We start from the raw sequence: 19,404 nt of genomic DNA, 5'->3' as shown, positions 1-19,404 counted from the left end.
TCAACAGTATATATAACCTTAATACCACATATTAAAGAGGTCAAAAGTTGTATTCTACCCAACATTCTATCCTTACCTACTCCTTGAAGCCTTCCTTGAACCACACTGCTTTCTCCCCCCCCACACACTTTTTTTTTACCTTTCCCTTATTATATATCAGTCACTTGATTATATTGTCTTGGATATTAATTGCTTCGCAAATGAATATCTGTTCTTCTGGAAGGCAGAGGTCAACCAACTTTCCAGTAGGTTGTTCAAGGCAAAATATCTCTTTGGTGTGCCCAAACTTTCTCTTTCTAAAAATAAAATCATGCCCCTATTCCACAGCACCCTTTTTCTTCCCTGGTTTGCAGGTACTTTGTGCGTTTATGCTCTCTCATCTGCACTAGAGAGAGTCTGTCAATGTGTTTATGATAAATATGATATTTAGTATTTTTGCTCAGTCATTTTCAGCTGTGTATGATTCTTCGTGATCCCGTTTGGGGTTTTCTTGGAAGAGATGGTGGAATAGTTTCTCTTTTTCTTCTCTAGGTAATTTTACAGATGAGGAAACTGAAGCAAACAAGGTTAAGTGACTTGTCTAGGGAAATACAGATAATACATGTCCAAGGCCAGATTTGAACTTAAGAAGATGATTCTTCTTGCCTCCAGGCCCACCATTCTATCTACTATACCACCTAGCTGTCCTTATACAGGATTAGACATACCTGTCTTGAACTAAACATTAGATACAGTATGCGTGCCAACTATAAAAGAAATCCCAGGCATATATTACAGGATAGGGTAGATAATCACTACCTGGATGACACTTCAAACCAGCATTCTCATCTAGAAAGTTTCATAGTAGCTGGTGGATATCAGACATTTTTGTCCTTAACCTACTTTACCATTTTTTGTGTCTCCTTCAGGGTAGAAGGGCAGTGGGCCTCTCCTGAATACAGAGAAAGACATATTCTGGGTTATTTTTTCCCTTCTTTAGCAAAATTTCACCAACCCAGATTAGAAATTTTGGGAGAGTTCTTTTCCCCACCTTAATTTTGGTGAGTGATGATTTTGCCAGGGAAAACATGGAGAAAGTAGTTGCTGTCTTTGAAATAGAACATTTCTGGAGAATGGGCTTTGAAATAATAGCTGTTAGGAACCATTTTTCTTTTTTTGATAAAAGAAAAAACAAAACCAAAAAACAACACCACCAAAAAACCCACCCTGAAAGATAATGGGACTTTTTGCAATTTGATTTACACTCACAAAATCCTCGGTTTAGAAAGCTAACTGGTAGATGAACAAGAAAACTTAGTGAAACAGTTCCTGACTCAGCTTCTGAAATGTTAAGTCTGGTCATTGATCTGCCAAATTATTCATTCCTTTCCCAGTTTACCTTTTCCTCCATCTCTCTGGGCTTGGTGAATTAGCAGGGCATTCTATGGAGGTATATAGCTCCTTTCTTTGTTAGAAGAGTACAGCTGTCGTGATGCATTTTCTCTGAACAGAAGTTTCTAAAGTTTTCACTATATCACAAAACCTAGAAACACAGGCAGCATTGGCTCAGCTTCATAAAGTCACAAATAAGCTCTCTGATCCCAGTGCATCACTCCCAATTAAGAAAGTCCTTGGAGCTTTAATTGGAGTGGAATGGGAAAACAAGTTTCTGTCATCAGAGGCAGGTTTGCCTGGTGGTCTGGGCACAGAACTGAGAGTCAGGAACTTTGCGATCTAATCTAGGTTCTGCTACTTACTTGCTTTGTGGCTGTAGGCAAGTCATTCGGTCTCTAGGGGCTAGGCTCACCTACTTTGTATCTCCCATCTGAAGATCTCCTTACCCGTGGCCAGGAGATACACAGCGGGATGTCTGCTTCCTTGTCTGCAAAATGAGAATATTAATACTTACCTAAATAACATGTTAACCAATTAGTGATTGTTAAGTGCTCTGGTAATATGAAGCAGCAGGAGAAGAAAAGAGAAAATGAATGTCTGAAATATAATGTGATGTCAAGATATAATATAGTTACAACTCTCTCATCTCTTGTCCATGAAACTTACTCTCTGAATAGTGACAGTTTAAGGAGAAAAGGACAAAGATAACTAGGACCCTGGGATTCTTGACATCTTCACCGATAAGCTAGAAAATTGATTCCAAACTAGTTTGCAAAGATATAATGGAAAAATATTATATTCCTTGTCCCATAAGCACTTGTTATAATGATGTTAGTTGAATTCTAATATATATGTATTTTGATTTATACCATATATGTATATGTGTATATATAAAATTATGTGTATATATATATAATTTCACTATTCCTTATTAATATAGACAAATACTATCTTCTTGTACAAGCTATAAATGGCAAACTCATTTACAATGAGGAATGTATCCATGTTTATTTTTGCATAATAGCATGAAACTTAGGTATAATTGTAGACAATAAGAAAATATAACAAAAATAAGTACTTCTCAAAAATGGTCTCTAGTACAAGTATCATGCTTATTCTTCAAAATTTCAAGAAGGAAATTCATTGATTCTTTCTCAAATAGTTTTTTGATAAATTTTGTCTTCCCACTTATTAATTAGTCTCTTTGTAAAGGCACTTAAAATGCTTAGCTTTTGATTTCCTCTTTTGCAAATACCTGTGATATTAATTGAAACCTCAATTATACTTGTGGTTGTATTCTGTATAGATATTTTTAAAACTTATATTGATAAATTAGTTCATACTTGAGAATGAAAGGAAAAGGGGAAAAATACCAATAGCTACATTTTCATTCCTCAAACATAGAACATTTTGTTTTCTGCACAGCATTTCCATGAAATGGCATCCTTTAACTGCATCTGTTCTACTTATTGGTCCATGTATTATAAGAAATATATACATTAAACAACACAGAAGCAGAAATATCATCTGAAATGGCTGCTGGGGAAAGTACAACAAAAGATCACTAACGTACTTATTTTGTCTTGCTGGTATTAACCAAGTTTTTACAGTTTGTGAAAGTTACATTTAACTTCTAGTTTTATAGATAAGTTTTAATATTTTTCTTTCTCTTCCTCTCATTGTTTTATTGTTGGTTTGCTTCCTTCCTTCACTGACAATGATTAACTACTACCAGCTAAAATATCTAAGGTGATTATTTTATCCCAAAGCTATATGAATATTTAAATGAACAAATTATAACAGGAATTAATATAATCCCTTATAAAACATTATCCAGAAATCACTTATGCACATTACTATATCTCTGCTGCACTAGCTAGACAACCTAAGTACACAGGAAAGGCTCATTTAAGTTATATTGAAGCTTAACCTTTAAAAAAAATCAAGTGGTGAATTGAGTTGGAATTCTGTAAATATTCTTCAGAACTGAACATATAAGTTTTTTCATGGTGTTTTTTTCCAAGAATGCTTAGTCCCTATGATAGGATTTTGCTCCAAGAGTTGTTTGCTTCTAAATTGGTCAGGTAGATTCCTTCTTCAGGTCAATTTTTGATGTATTTTGTACATTTTAGTATGAATTACTAGTCTTTTTTGGAGGGAGACATTCTTTGACATTAACTTAGTTTTTCCTTTAAATAAAGATAATAAACTGATAGAGGGACTAACATGAATACCAGGTATAGAATTAACTAAAACAGATGTTATTGGTTATATATTTTTCAGTATATTTTAGATATTGCTGCTGTTGGTGGTAGTTTCTTTCTTCCTTTCTTTCTTTCTTTCTTTCTTTCTTTCTTTCTTTCTTTCTTTCTTTCTTTCTTTCTTTCTTTCTTTCTTTCTTTCTTCTTCTTTCTTCTTCTTTCTTTCTTTCTTTCTTTCTTCCTTCCTTCCTTCCTTCCTTCCTTCCTTCCTTCCTTCCTTCCTTCCTTCCTTCCTTCCTTCCTTCCTTCCTTTCTCTCTCTCTCTCTCTCTCTCTCTCTCTCTCTCTCTCTCTCTCTCTCTCTCTCTCTCTCTCTCTCTCTCTCTTTGAAAGGGGATCTGTCATTTTCACATTCCTGATTAAATGGAATTTAATAAAGTTTTGCTTTAGTTTCTCTAGAAACAAACTAGGTTTTTTTTTCTTCTCTACTATAACCTGCAGTAAGATGACTAATATAGCTTTAGAAATATTTTTAGATTTTGCCCATTTATATAAGGAGTATATTTCCAGTATTATAAAATACTGCATTTTCAATATGCTGTATATTCAAAATTGTAAATTACTTCAACAAAGAGTTGTTAACCTGAGATCTGTGAGTGTGTTTTTATTTTTTAGTTAGATAACTATATTTCCATAGAATATCTTTCCCTTTTAATCTTTTGGTTGTTTTTTTTTTTTTTTTTACGTTTAAGAACATTATTCTGCGAAAGGTTCCACAGACTTCACCAATGGCCATATGGGTCCAAGTCACCCAAAAAAAGAATACTGAACCCCTGATTTTGACATATGGGAAGCTTTCTTAAGAGCATTTACTATATTTTTTTCAAAATACTAACAAATAATTAAATTCAAAAAGCAGGAAAGAACCAATTATATTAAAAAGTTGACATATTAAAATGAACATGTAGCATCTAAACCACATTTTTCAATGTATTTTTAAAGATCTAAAGATCTTTGCAGCCCATCATTTCTTGATTTTTTGAGAAGCAGAGAGAAATTATTCTGGATATTTTCCTAAAATATGACAATATTGTTATGAAAAACAAAAATTCTTAAAATATGGTAAACATTTTCCAGAACTGTGGGATATAGGGAATGTTTTAAAAGGTACATTAAGTACAGTGTGACATAAATAAATTGCCTTGAAATGTTAACTAAAAAGAATTTTTAAATGTCTAACATAAAAAATATAGAGGTGAAGCTTAGTAGAGAAATTTTATCACAAAGCCAGTAAAGACTGGAGGGTTCACCTTCAATAAAAACACATTTTCATTTTTACCTATCATATATATTTTTTATTGCACTGAATTTTGGAAGCTCGTTTCCCCTGAAATGACCTTCAAAATGCTAAATCATTCTTCATGCCTTTATTCATTAATCTTACATTATTCTCATATATGGGAAATTACTGGGTTTAAACATTATAAATGTATTTGAAATCCATGCATCCAGTGGTTAATACTGAAGATAAGTATTTTCAGAACATGGTGTGATAACACTAGTCAGTGATTTTTATCATAAATTCTGCTGACGGGGCTGACTAGCATTGATTTCTTATTAAAAGGGCAAAGATAAGTCACTAACTCCTGAAAGAAATAAGCAAAAACATTCTTATTATGATCCCTAGAAACCATAATATTATATTAAGTAATTATGTATGTATGTATGTATTTGTGCATACACATTAGTGTATCTTTCTTCAAGAAGTCAAAAAGTGCAACAATTTGTCTAATTTTTACTTCTTAGATGAATTTGTCCTGCTTTGCTTACTTTCTGTATGTATGTTTTATGTGTGTATGTATGTATATAAATGCATGCATGTATATGCCCCATATGTTATACATTTTATTTATTTTTTTTCTGAAAAAGTTAATAAAATCACATAAGTTTATTTAGAGTGCAATATCCTAGAGTATATTCTGAATGACACTTAAAAAGAATGAAACAGTGAGAGGAGCTTATTTTCTGAAGCAATTTTGACACTAATGGTAAATTACAACTTGGAAACATCTAGCATTTTTACCTTTATAAGAAAAGGCTTTTTACATATTTAACATAATTCCAGGGAAAATAAACTGGAATTATGTATAAAGATATGTACAATGTAACCAAAGGGCATTTATATTCCCCAGTAGAATACTTACAATGATTTTATTGCCATTTGCTGTCGTTTTCTAAAGGATATAAAATACAGCCGATAAACAAACTAGACTTTAGATTTAAGTTGACAGCTGTTCTTTCAGAAGCAATATTCAGATATTTAATCTTAAGAACATTGAATATTTTACGACCGAAAAAACTACACTTTTGTAAAAATGAAAGGTCTATGTGTTCTGGTATATGCTTTTATCAGTTCATGGTCACAAGCCCTCCATCTTAACATGTATACATCCTTTCTTCCCCACCTTTCCCCACCCCTCAATATATACTCTGTGCACTGTGCATGTGCACACACACACATGCACACACACACACACGCACGCACGCAACTTTGTTTTCCCCTGCCTCTAATCAAAAAGTTAATATTTTGTTAATTGAAGGGCTATCATTCCAATGATTTTTTTTTCAATTGCTATGTATTTTACATAACGGGATGGTGTCTATTTCTAGTTCAGATGAACTCATTCATGTACATTTTGTCACCATAATTAACTGGCTAAAGTATTTGAATTCTTATTTATTTGGATAGATGTTCAGTTCTCATAGATTTTGAAATTTAGATATCTATATTAATTGTGGAATTAGATTCAAGTAGGTGATCATTATTATTATTTTTCACTTTGTTTCGGTGACATAATTGGCAGGACAAAATATCAACATGGTAGGGTGAAAAGAACATTAACTCAAGAACCTGGATTCAAATCACACTTCTGATACTTATTATCTAGAAGGTCTCTGACAGCTCTTGACCTATGATTCTAAGTGCACCCATCTATTGTCTTTTTTTTTTTACCAGAATCAACATATGAGCTCTATGTATATGATTTCCGCATCAGCAACTTAAAGCACATTTGACTCCCCAAAATGTCTATTTGTTTTCCATCATTTTAATAATGTTTGTTTGTTTGCCTATTGATGTTTTATGTTTATACATAGAAAGTATATGTAAATTGTATATGCATATTTATAGTATTTTCATATAGAAAGTTAAAAATCTTACATATTCATGGTGACTAGATATATAAACAGGAACTCTGTTACATTTTGTAGGGAGTAAAGGGCATTTGGTTATTGTTTTTTTAAAGAGCATACAGTGGAATTTATCTACTATGTATGCATGTTAGCCTCCATATATGATATATGCCTATATATGATTTCGTATGGGTATATAAGACACATGTATACATACAGAAAACAATATATATCAGAGTAGGAATGTTTTTACTTAATTGTATAGTTCCTTTGAATCTTCACAAGTAAAGGAACCATTATTTCAATTGTGTATGTGTGTGTGTGTGTGTGTGTGTGTGTGTGTGTGTGTGTGTACAAAGATTCTCCTTAAAGGATTTTCCTTTTGGTATCATAGATTTTAGGGTATGAAGGGACTTCGATGAATTATTACTAGTTAAAAATATGGAAGTGAATCTCCAATTTTATTTTAGGATTCCCCACTGAAGCTCTTATTCACGTAGCAATAATTTAGTTACTCTAACTTTCTTCTCTAAAATGCTTTCAGCTGTTTTCATTTGGATGATAATGAGAGAGTAGGGTATTCTTACAGGCTCAAGACTCAGATATAAATGTGGAAGAGAACTTACATGTTATTTATACTAATACCTTCATTTTACATCTGAGTAAACTGTAGCCAGTGAGGTTTGATCATTAAATGTATGATTTGAACAGAATCAAGTGAAAAAGGTGATCATTTCCACAGGTGATCAAAATATGACTAGATCACTGTGGTTAGGAGGTAAACAAATCTTGGGAATTAGGAGTGGGGAATGAAGCAACATCTGAACAAGTATAGACCAAAGGCCAAGTCAAGAAAGAAACCTTAGTTTCTCAGGACTATTGCAATCCAAGGGGCTAAGATATATGAGGATCCTCATTCACTGGTAGAAATCAAATTTGCAGAGATAATATGGCTGAAATATGTGAAAGGGTTGTACTTGGCTAGTGATAAAGTATCATAAAAGAAATAATAATTTGCCTAGAGTTTTGGAAATCTATTTTTTATAAAAGCTTTAAATTTATAAGGAAAGGGGAAGAATAAAAAAAAGGCCCATAAATAAAGAACCTGAGGGGGCAGCTAGGTGGCACAGTGGATAAAACACCGGCCCTGGATTAAGGAGTACCTGAGTTCAAATTCGGCCTCAGACACTTGACACTTGCTGGCCATGTGACCCCAGGCAGGTCACTTAATCCCAATTGCCCTGCAAAAACAAACAAATAAATAAATAAACAAACAAATGAATGAATGAATGAATGAATAAATAAATAAATGAATAAATAGATAGATAGATAGATAGATAGATAGATAGATAGATAGATAGATAGATAGATAGATAGATAGATAAATGAATGAATGAATGAATGAATGAATGAATGAATGAATGAATGAATGAATGAATGAATGAAATAGAGAACCTGAATACCACAGTGAAAATCTACAAAGTAATGAAGAACCAGAGCAGTAAACCTAACTTGATGTTCCCAAGAGATGAAGGCAAGAAAGGATTTCCTATCCTTTAGATGTTGATGTCCAAAGTATTAATTATAAGCAACATGAACTAGAGATACTAATTCAGGAGGTAGATTTGACCTATCCATATCCCTGAGAAATGGAAGGATGATAACTGTGAGAAGAATATCTGAAAAGTCATACCTTAATGAAATAAAGGAAGATGAGTAAACAGAGGGGGGCATGGAAAAAGGGAAGCAGATTTGAATTGTATATTGAGAAGACATATTGTTGTTTTTCTTTTCTTTTTTTTTTGTTTGTGTGAGGCAATTGGGGTTCAGTGACTTGCCCAGGGTCACACAGCTAGTAAGTGTCATGTGTCTGAGGCCAGATTTGAACTCAGGTCCTCCTGAATCCAGGCCTAGTGTTCTATCTACTGCCCACCTAGCTGCCCCAGAAGACATATTGTTGTGATGAAATCTAGTAAATAGAACAGGGAATACATGGAGAAGACTTTGTCAAAGGATCAATTGGGACAGAAATTGAAAACAAAACAATATTGTCATTGTAATAAACTAAAGAACACCTGGATAGAAAGAGGAAATAAGATCATGGAATATGGTCATAGAAATGAGATCAGAAAAGAGATCACAAGCCAGACAGTAGAGACATGACATAATAGTGATCAGTCTTCAATTTTCTTGACATCTACTGGGGTGCTCTCTCTCTCTTTCTCATACATACACACAAACACACACACACACACACGTAAGTATTCTAATGACAGCAACAACATAATAATGATATTGATAGCTAGGGTTTATGTAGCTCTTACTATGTGCCAGGCACTTTAAAATTATTATCTCATTTGATTCTCCCAACAACCCTGGGAGTTAGTACTATTTTTTCCCATTATACAGATGAGGAAACTGAGATTAAGTGACTTGCCCAGGGATATTCAGGTAGCAAGTGTCTGAGGCTAAATTTGAATTGAGGTCTTCTTGACTCCAGGGCTAGTGTTCTATCCACTATGCCACCTAGAAATTTCTTAACTATGTTTGTATCCAGAGAGGACCAGAGAAGGGCTAAGATCTATAGCTCAAAATAATAGAAAGCTGATAATAAGTGATAGGAAGCAAAACTATAAAGTTATTATTTTTTATTTATATCATGTTTTTGTTTTTTCTGCCAAGGAGAATTATCTTCAAACTGGGCAGGATAGAACAATACTTGTTTTTATTTGTTTGTTTGTTTGTTTGTTTTTTTAGTGAGGCAATTGGGGTTGACTTGCCTAGGGTCACACAGCTAGTAAGTGTTAAGTGTCTGAGGCCGGATTTGAACTCAGGTACTCCTGACTCCAGGGCCGGTGCTCTATCCACTGCGCCATCTAGTTGCCCCCAGAATAATACTTGTTAATGAGGAGTTGAAACTCAAAACAAATGATGAGTTAGTAGAGAGTACCTTGTTGTAATAAATTAATTCCAAAGCAAACTTAAATAAACTAGATCCCAGAGTACATAAGGAACTGATTGATTTTATTGCTTAATCATTGTCAAGTTGTTTGAAAGATTATGTAAAATGGGATAGGGGACACAGTTTGTTTGGAAGATAAATTTTGTCCCAATTTTGAAAAACAGAGTAAATAGAATTTTCAAATTGCAAAACAGTAAATTTGACATAAATCTCTGCAAAATTCTATGAGTATTTTTTAAAATTTGTTTTGTGAATATTTTAAGTATAATAGTAATCACTGCCACCACCACCAACAACAATAACAACAAAAACCACCAACAAATCATGCCAAACTAACTAAATTCTACTTTTTGATAGGGTTAGTAGGCTGGGATAATCAATCTATGACCACAGGGAAAGGTCTGGCAGGTCTCATTACTAGATAGTTTTTTAATTCATGGTAAGCCAGCATTCAAAAACATAGATTATCACCAAGCCATCTAAAGATGCATGGTACTTGAGGGAGAGACAGGAGTCCATATGTGCCAACAAGGCCAAATCACCACCCCCAGCTTTATAGCCATCTCCCCTTAGAGTATGATTGGGAGAACTCAGGAGCCTGAGTCCAAAAGCTCAGGAAATAACAATACTTATATATGTTCACGTTAGAATATGAACTCCTTAGGAGGAGGGAACATCTTAATTTTCTATTTTTGTTCCCTGAGCTTTGCACAGTGTTTATAACATAGCAAGCAAGCAATTAATAAATGTTTTATTCATTTCAGTATAGATCTCATGACAAACTGTATATCTATTATGCTGGGACTTATATAGCGATGTTTAAAAACTGATCACTAGGATGATTACATTTTTGGCTGCCACTACTTTTTAAGACAATCTATGATATTATAGAGGGGTAATGATCAGCATTGGTGGAAGAAGTCACATATCAAATTATGTAACTTTCAATTACTTGACTGGTGAGAGAATTGCTGATACAGCATACCTAGAATTGAGTAAATACTTTCCTAAAAAGTCCCACAGTAGGGGCAGCTAGGTGGTGCAGTGGATAGAGCACTGACTCTGGATTCAGGAGGACCTGAGTTCAAATCTGGCCTCAGACACTTAATACTTACTAGCTGTGTGACCCTGGGCAAGTCACTTAACCCCAATTGCCTCACCAAAAAAAAATAAAAGTCCCACACTAGCCTTATAAACTAGATAAAAAGATATGGGACCAATGATCATATAGATATGTAGGTTTAGAGCTGGTCGAATACTTGGACCCAAAGAATCATCTTGCTTTCGTCTGACAAAACATCTTTAGTTCCTTCAAGTGAGTTTCACATAGCATTTCTTTGAGTTCTTATTCCATTATTCTTATTATGATTATCTAATTCTGGGCATTCTTCAATTTATCAGTGTTTTCCTTAAATTGAAGTACCCGATGATTTAGACATAAAAGGTGATACCATAGGTAAATTAGGAGAGGAAGGAATGGTTTACCTCTCAGATTTATGGAAAGGAGAACAGTCTATGACTAAACAAGAGATAGAGAATATTATGAAATGCAAAATGGATGATTTTGATTACATTAAATTAAAAAGGTTTTGTACAAACAGAAGCAATGCATCCAAAATTAGAAGGGAGGCAGAAAGCTGGGAAACAATTTTTATAGCCAGTATTTCTGACAAAGGCCTCATTTCTAAAATATATGGGGAACTAAATCAAATTTATAAGAATCCAAGTCATTCCCCAATTAAGAAATGATCAAAGGATATGAATAGGCAGTTTTCTGATGAAATCAAAGCTATCTATTGTTATAGGAAAAAATGCTCTAAATCACTATTGATCAGAGAAATGCAAATTAAAACAACTTTGAGGTACCACCTGATACCTATCAGATTGGCTAATATGACAAAAAAGTAAACTAATAAATGTTGGAGAAACTGTGGAAAAATTGAAACACTAATGCATTATTGGTGGAGCTGTGAACTGATCCAAACATTCTGGAGAGCAATTTGGAACTATGCTCAAAGGGCTATAAAGCTGTGCATACTCTTTGACCCAGCAATACCACTATTAGGTCTTTTCCCCAAAGAGATCATAAAAAAGGGAAAAGGACCCACATGTACAAAAGTATTTATAGCTCTTCTTTTTGTGGTGGCCAGGAATTGGAAATTGAGGGGATGGCCATCAATTGGGGAATGGCTGAACAAGTCGTGGTACATAAATGTAATGGAATATTATTGTGCTGTAAGAAACAATGAGCTTGAGGATTTCAGAGAAACCTGGAAGGACTTACATGAACTGATGCTGAGTGAGATGAGCAGAATCAGGAAAACATTGTACACAGTATCAACAACATTGTGTGTTGATCAACTGTGATAGACTTGACTTCTCAGAAATACAATGGTCCAAGATAATTTCAAAGGACTCATGATGGAAAATAATCTCTAAATACAGAAAGAAAAAGAACTATGGAATCAAGATGCAGATTGAACCACACTATTTCTATTATTTTTTTGTTTTTCTTTTTTTTTTAGGTTTTTCCTTTTTGCTCTGATTCTTCTTTCACAACATGACCAATGCAGAAATATGTTTAATGTGATTTTACATAAATAACCTCTATTGGATTGCTTGCTTGGGGAGGGGGGAGGGAGGGAAGGGTGGGAGAAAAAAATGAAACTAGAAATCTTATAAAGACAAATGTTGCAAACTATCTCTACATGTAATTAGAAAATAATAAAATACTTTTATGGAAAAAAATAAATAAAAATAGATAAATTGTAGTAGCCAGAATTGAATATAATACAGCTAATTCCACATCTATAATAGAATAGATGAACTATCACCAGCACAACTGTAGTCTTGTATACTAAGATCTGGAAATTGTCTAAGATTTCATTAGCTTTCTTGCTGACACTTCTCACTGTTGACACATACTGATACAATAGTATATTAAGACTGCCTCCTCACCTTTTTAAAAATCACTAACTAGACATATCTTCCATCTTATATTTGTTAACCTAAGTTGTTTTGTTTTTAACTTGAGAAAGATGTTACATTTATCTCTTTTACATTTTGTCTTGTTTTGTCTCACTGTTTCAACTGGCTCCAACTTTTTGAAGCCATCCCCTGTGTCATCCCCTGAGATAGTCATCCCTCATCTTCCATTGGATTCTATACTATTTTTAAAAAGGCCTGAAAAGTAATTCTATTAGCTTTTCATGTTAATGCTGAGTAAGAATTTCCTCTTAAAGTTCATCTGGTCATTAACCTTTGTTAAATATATTTCTTCCTCTCTCAAACAAAGTTGTCTATTTAGCATTTAGCCCACTGAGTTTCCTTTTCTCCATTAACATGTGGGAATTATAATTGCCCAATCTGTAAGAAAAAACACTGAAGCAGAGCTCTAAGCCAATAGCACTTTATTAAAGGGTCCATGGTCTCCTCTAATGAAGTGGACCTCAGGTCTTCCTCATGATCTGAGATGGTCTGGTCCCCAGGACCTTGTTTTTATAGGGTTTAATATGCGAATATGCAAGAAACATGCTAAAAAAAACTCTGCAAAAACAGAATCTCATTGGTTGATAGACTTTTCTTTGGAGGGCCAAAAATTACATCAGCAGGAGGGGTTACATTTAATGCGTTTTAAGAATTACAACATGCTTTATATACATTTTCTCATTTGAACCTCTTATTAACCCTGTGAAGTACATGCTATTCTAATTTTACAGATCAGGATATTGAGGCTAAACGGGGTTAACTAACTTGTCCAGGGTCACCCAGCTAGTATGTTTGAGGTAGGATAAAAATGAATCTCTTCTTAATTCCAAGTCCAGTAATCACACTATCCACTTAGTCAGTGGAGATGCCCCATGCTTCCCCCAACCTGTAACTCTTGTTTTTGCATCAGAATGTTGTATGAAGGGAGAGATAAGGAGGAAGCAGAGACCATAGCCTAAGTGAATGACTTTTAAATCAATCATGAGTTTTGATGTACAAAGTTTCTGTGGAAACATTGCCCACTTAGAGAATTAAAGTTGACAGAAAGTTTGACTCAAACAGTAAATCGTTGTTTGATGATTGCATTTCTTAGACTGTCATTTTATAAAGTCTCCTACCATATAGAGTCATGAAATGACAGACATGCATAAGGTTTTCCTAATATGTATTCTTTATAAGATAAATTTATTTTTTAATTATTTTAGTTTCTGAATTTTATTTATTTATTGTTCTTAAGCAATAGTATTTATCTTTTTTTAGTTTTCAACATTCGTTTTTGAGTTCCAAATTTTTCTCCTTCTCTCCCTTTCTTCCTGCCTCCCCAAGACAGCAAGCAATCTGATATAGGTTATATATGTACAACCAGGTTAAACATATTTCCATATAAGTCTATATGATAAATTTTTAAATGTAATTTCATACCGCATGATCCACATTCTAATACTATTCCCTAAACCAATCATAGTGGCCAAAGATCCCAAGGCATTGATTAGATATCTAAACAAGAGACTGCACCTTGCTTCTTCATTAAATAAAAGATGGGAAAGTCCAACATAGAAACTGAGAAGCAATGGTTAAAAAAATATATACTGCTTGCATTGGAGAGTCGTGTCTCCGGAAACAAGAGATAAGTGCAAATAGGACAATTGGAAGGAGCTACATTTCTTCTTAGACAGAACTGGCTACTGTGCACCAAGTTGCATCACATGATAAGTGTAAAAACAAGGGCATATGACTAGTTGCTTTATCTCTTTGTTAAAGGAACCACAACTGCTTTTTCCCCCTACATACACACTCTGCACATGGGAGGTGCGGATCACCCCGTTCATCCTGCTGTCTGCTCTTGCCAACCAGATGGTTTTCATAAACACTTAAGGTTAGTCTTTAAAGACAGAATAGCTTTTCACCTTATGGTTCCGGTGTAGGCCCCTGTTTAAATGTGTAATCCTATCTGGGAGCAATATCTATTTTTTTTCCACCTGCTGTTACTTAACTTTCTATTTGGGCAATAGAACACCAGAATGTGCTCTTAGCTTGTTGCCCTTCAAACAAGCTCATTGTTTAACTCTATTATTAGTGACTGACTTACAAAGCAGGCCTCATTGATGTAAAAAATGTTTTGTGTGACCTTAAGTGATGGTCATCTTTTACTGGCAAATGAACTTCTTCCTTTTGTAATCAGTAGCAAAATCCACAAAGTCAAATAAGTGCTGTAATAACTGTATTAACTTATTTCACCTGAATAAAAAATAACCTTTGAAAAAATACCTTGCAGCTATACCAGCTGATAAAACAAATTAATTCTATTTTTGGACAACTTTATAATTAAATTATAGTGATTGGAATGTGAATGCCTGTGCAGAGATGCCCTAAACCCTATAGAGACAATGGGGGGAGTTGTTAACAGAACCTTGTATTTGTTTGATACCCCAATACCTGCATGAATCTTGAATTGAAGATAAACTGAAGAAAAATTTCTTTTATCTCAAAGTATGTACACTCTAGCACATTGAGGGGGGTGGGGGAATACAGACTTTGGAGCACAGTTGACTGTGAAATTTAAGTGATATTTGCATCGGTATTTTTCAGCAATTTTTTGATGGTTGTGTTTGTGACTGTTTCGTCAAATGTTTAAATTCAGCAAATTCCATTTCAGAAAGAGAGTGAGGAGGAAATGCAGTAGATATATACATAGATATAGAATTAATTTCAATAAATTTATTTCATCCTCAATTAATTTTGTAATTCCATTTTCCTATTTCTTTTGGGGGATCCAATTAGTTTATAGTTTATCTTTTTTATTGATCTTTTCACAAAATAATCCTAGTTTTATAAAGAAGCTCAATAGTCTCATTGTTTTTAATGTTATCTCCTCTGATTTTTAAATTTTTGATTTTTCTGTTTATTTAGGTATTATAGGCTTTTATTTTTCTAGAGTTATTCTTAAGTTACTTTCTCAAATCAGTATACTCACATTTCTTTTGTTAAAATTAATGCTTAGGGGCAGCTAGGTGGCACAGTGGATAGGGCACCGCCCCTGGAGTCAGGGGGACATGAGTTCAAATTCAGCCTCAGACACTTGACACTTACTAGCTATGTGACCCTGGGCAAGTCACTTAACCCCAATTGCCTCACCAAAAAAAAAAAAATAACAAATAAATAAACAAAATAAAATACAATAATGCTTAGCTATATATATTTTCATAAACCATCTTCAGTTGTATCACAGAAATTTTGATACACTATTTTATTTTCAAAAGTTATTATTGTTTTTACTATGTATTTTTGACCCATCTACTATTCCATTTTCCATTTCCTTTCTTCATTTCCTTTATTGAATACAATTTTAATCTACATTATATATTGTCTCTAAAGTATGTAGTTAACACCTGATTTTTTGTATGTTAAGACTTTTATATTCTAGCACAAAGTCAATTTTGGTAAAGATATCCTTGGGGTGAAAAAAATTAGCATTCCTTTAAAATTCCTATTTAATAATAACCAATTTATTATGATAATCTACATAATTACCAATAATAGCATATAATACAACATAAAACTGAATCATCATCAACTGTATATTCACAAATAGAGCTATATCTATCATATCTACTTTTTCTAATATCCTTTTGGGTAGACAGTAGCATAGGATCATTGAATTTGAGCTCTAAGGGACTTTAGAGGCCTTTTAGTCTAACAGCCTTTATTTCATATGCAAGTAAACTGAAACTCAGAGAAGTCGGGGCATTTGTTCAGAGTCTACAGGTGAGAGGCAGGATTTGAGGCCAGCTTCTCTGGTTCCGAAGTCAGTATTTCTACTGGGCCACATGGGCATACCTAAACACAATGTAAGGCATTATTAATTCAATTTGATCAATTAACAAGACTTAATTAAGTCCCTGGAGTACTGGACTTGGTACTGGAAATACAAAAAAGAAAAAAAAAATCCTTCCCCTTAAAATGTTTATATGTTATTGGGAGAATACAGCATGTGTACAGATAAGTAAATACATTATATACACAAAGTTAATACAAAGTTATTGGGATTAGTGGTGGAAGAATTAAGATGCGCAGAGGTAATAGGAAAGATCTTAGGGGGACATCCGAGCAGAGCCTTAATGTGAACATAGTATCCCAAGTGTCAGAGATATCAGGAAGGAGGGTATTGCTAGAATGAGGAGCAGCCCATGGAAAGGAACAAGGTTGGAAATGGAATATCATCATGTCCATGAAATCATTTGTCATGGCTGTCCTGCAATATCTATAAAGGGAAGTGATACATGTATAGCCTATGTCAAATCATCTGCTTTCTCAATGAAGGGGGTAAGGAGGGAGGAAGGGAGAGAATTTGGAACTCAAAGTTTTTAAGACAAATGTTAAGTATTGTTTTTTACATGTAATTGGGGGAAAATAAAATACTAAACAAAATGTAAAAAAAACACTTTACAAACTTAAAACAAACAAGAAAGGAAATTATAACAGGTTTCACATGAGGGTACACATTTAGAATTTAGAGCGAATTTAGAGGTGTGAGAGAGATCACATCCAATAGGTATCACCCCAAATTATTGAAAAGGAAACTGAATCATAGAAGCATTAGAAAGAGAAGTCTACTCTCATACCAGACTTAAAGTTCCAGATGAATCATATTCATGGAACCAGTAGGCCTCTGAGTTATTTATAGTCTCCAAAATTCTAGGATGCTATTCTATGAAAAGCCTTGAAAAGATAATGAAAAGCCTTGAAAAGATAATTAAGTTATTTGCAAAGCTCTGGTATCTGACAATAAAGTAAGGCTGAATGTTTTAGGAAATAAAATAATTTACATGAAATTAAAGCTTTCCAAAGAATTTTGGCCAGTTTTTGTTGTTGTTGTTATCAAGTTTTATTGTTTTGACTTGAGTTTTTCTTTTAAAAAGAAACCCAAATGGACCTTATGGATCATAGATCTGGAGGAATTTGTGTGTAGAAGACTTACTTTTAAGGCTGTTTCTGGTTACTCTAGGCTGGGGTCTTATGAAGTAAAAACATGTGTATGTGTGTGTGTGTGTGTGTGTGCACGTGCATGCATGTGCATGTGTATATGTGTGTGTTTGTATGTGGAGCTATAGAGAAGTTTTTGATCTGTTCATTTTGATTTGGGTTTAAAGTATGATTTTAATAGATGTATAAAAGTCAAGGAAAAAAGTAAGAAAAAAATAAATTGACAAAAATCACCTTCCCAGCAGCTGTTATTTCCAGTACATAAATGGTGAAGGAGAAATACTGCAGAGGCATTCTTAAAGATTAGATGCCTTCAAGATGTAGAAAAGACATGGGAAGTGAGTGAAATTGGTACTTACTACAAACAACCAAGGCATAAACCCAGATTTTGTGTGACAAGTAAAACATGATGTTGGCATGAAAGCTAGTTATGTTCCAAGGTAATCAGTCCTATGTATACAGACAGCTTCTCTGGAGACAACGATTTCTTATTCAAAGGAATGTTTTGCTGCTGCTGTTATTGTTTTCTCCCCAGTTTTTGTTTTCCATGCACCTCAGACAGATCATATCCTGAATGATGAAAGACAACAAAGAACCTGCCAGTCACATAGGCGAATGTTAGCATTTTATAGTTTAAGCAGAATTAGAGGAACTCACATTTCATGTATGTTTAAATAGCTAATCATGACACAGTGTTTTGTGTTAGTGGCTATATTTACACAACTCTGTCTTGATAATATTCTGGCAGAGCTGTTATAAAAATGTTGCAAAGGCTGGGGATGGAACTGAACCATGAAACCCAAATTGTAAGCTGCTGTGGAGCTGCAAAATGTGAATGACATTCTTATATTACAGCACAAAATGTCATAGAAGAGGAAACTTTCAAGTAATGATATTTACAACAGAAAAAAAAAAGCAGAAAAGAAAAGTAATGTTCATACTCAGGAAAATAGATTTAGATCTAGAATAGAGCTTAGACTGAATCGACTTCAATTCATTCCCCATCCCTTTCCACAGATGAGGAAATCAAGATTTTAGGTGATGCACCCCAGGTAATATTAATATTAAAGGGCAGGGACAGGGCATGAACCAAGGTGCTCTTATTGAAAATATCGTATTCTAGGGGCAGATAGGTGGTGCAGTGGATAAAGCACTGGCCCTGGATTCAGGAGTACCTGAATTCAAATCCGGCCTCAGACACTTGACACTTACCAGCTGTGTGAACCTGGGCAAGCTACTTAACCCTCATTGCTCTAGAAAAAAAAAAAAAAAAGATCATCATGAAAATATCTTATTCTTTTCCACTGCCATTAAGATCTTTTCATTGCACTATTGTTCTCCCTGTCCCCTCAGGTATTTGGTGACATTACTGGAATAAGTTTTCTACACAGTGAAGTGACTGCAGCTATACAGAGCCATATATGTGAAATGGATAGTGTACGGAGAGAATCTTCTGAGCCTGAGATCAAAGAAAGGGAAAAGATTGCATCAAAGTAGCAAAGTATGTATTTGTCTGTTATTAAAAGTTACTTAATACACACACGTTTTATGTATGTATATATATATGTATATATATATATATACACACACATACATATATATAGTGCATATATGAGTTATTTAGGTCTCATTTATATAGTCATTATATTTAAACAAATTTGTCATATATTATTTATATAAATTGATATATCTATGTTATTTATAA

The 19,404-nt window shown here is 33.8% G+C and overlaps 1 protein-coding gene across 1 annotated transcript in view; it reads left to right on the top strand.

Annotated features, from left to right (window-relative positions):
• The window catches only part of LOC122746851, a gene marked incomplete at its 5' end in the record, with an annotated part of 468,374 nt that extends 449,178 nt beyond the window's left edge, over positions 1-19,196 (top strand). The window contains one exon of the mRNA XM_043992893.1: positions 19,053-19,196. Coding sequence (XP_043848828.1) covers positions 19,053-19,196 — 144 coding nt within the window. The remainder of the gene's footprint in view (positions 1-19,052) is intronic.
• Positions 19,197-19,404: the final 208 nt, after the last annotated feature.

The sequence above is a fragment of the Dromiciops gliroides genome, chromosome 1 (assembly GCF_019393635.1).
Source record: "Dromiciops gliroides isolate mDroGli1 chromosome 1, mDroGli1.pri, whole genome shotgun sequence".
Classification (NCBI taxonomy): domain Eukaryota; kingdom Metazoa; phylum Chordata; class Mammalia; order Microbiotheria; family Microbiotheriidae; genus Dromiciops; species Dromiciops gliroides.
Note: the sequence above shows the minus strand (reverse complement) of the source record. Positions and strands in the feature narration are given on the sequence as shown.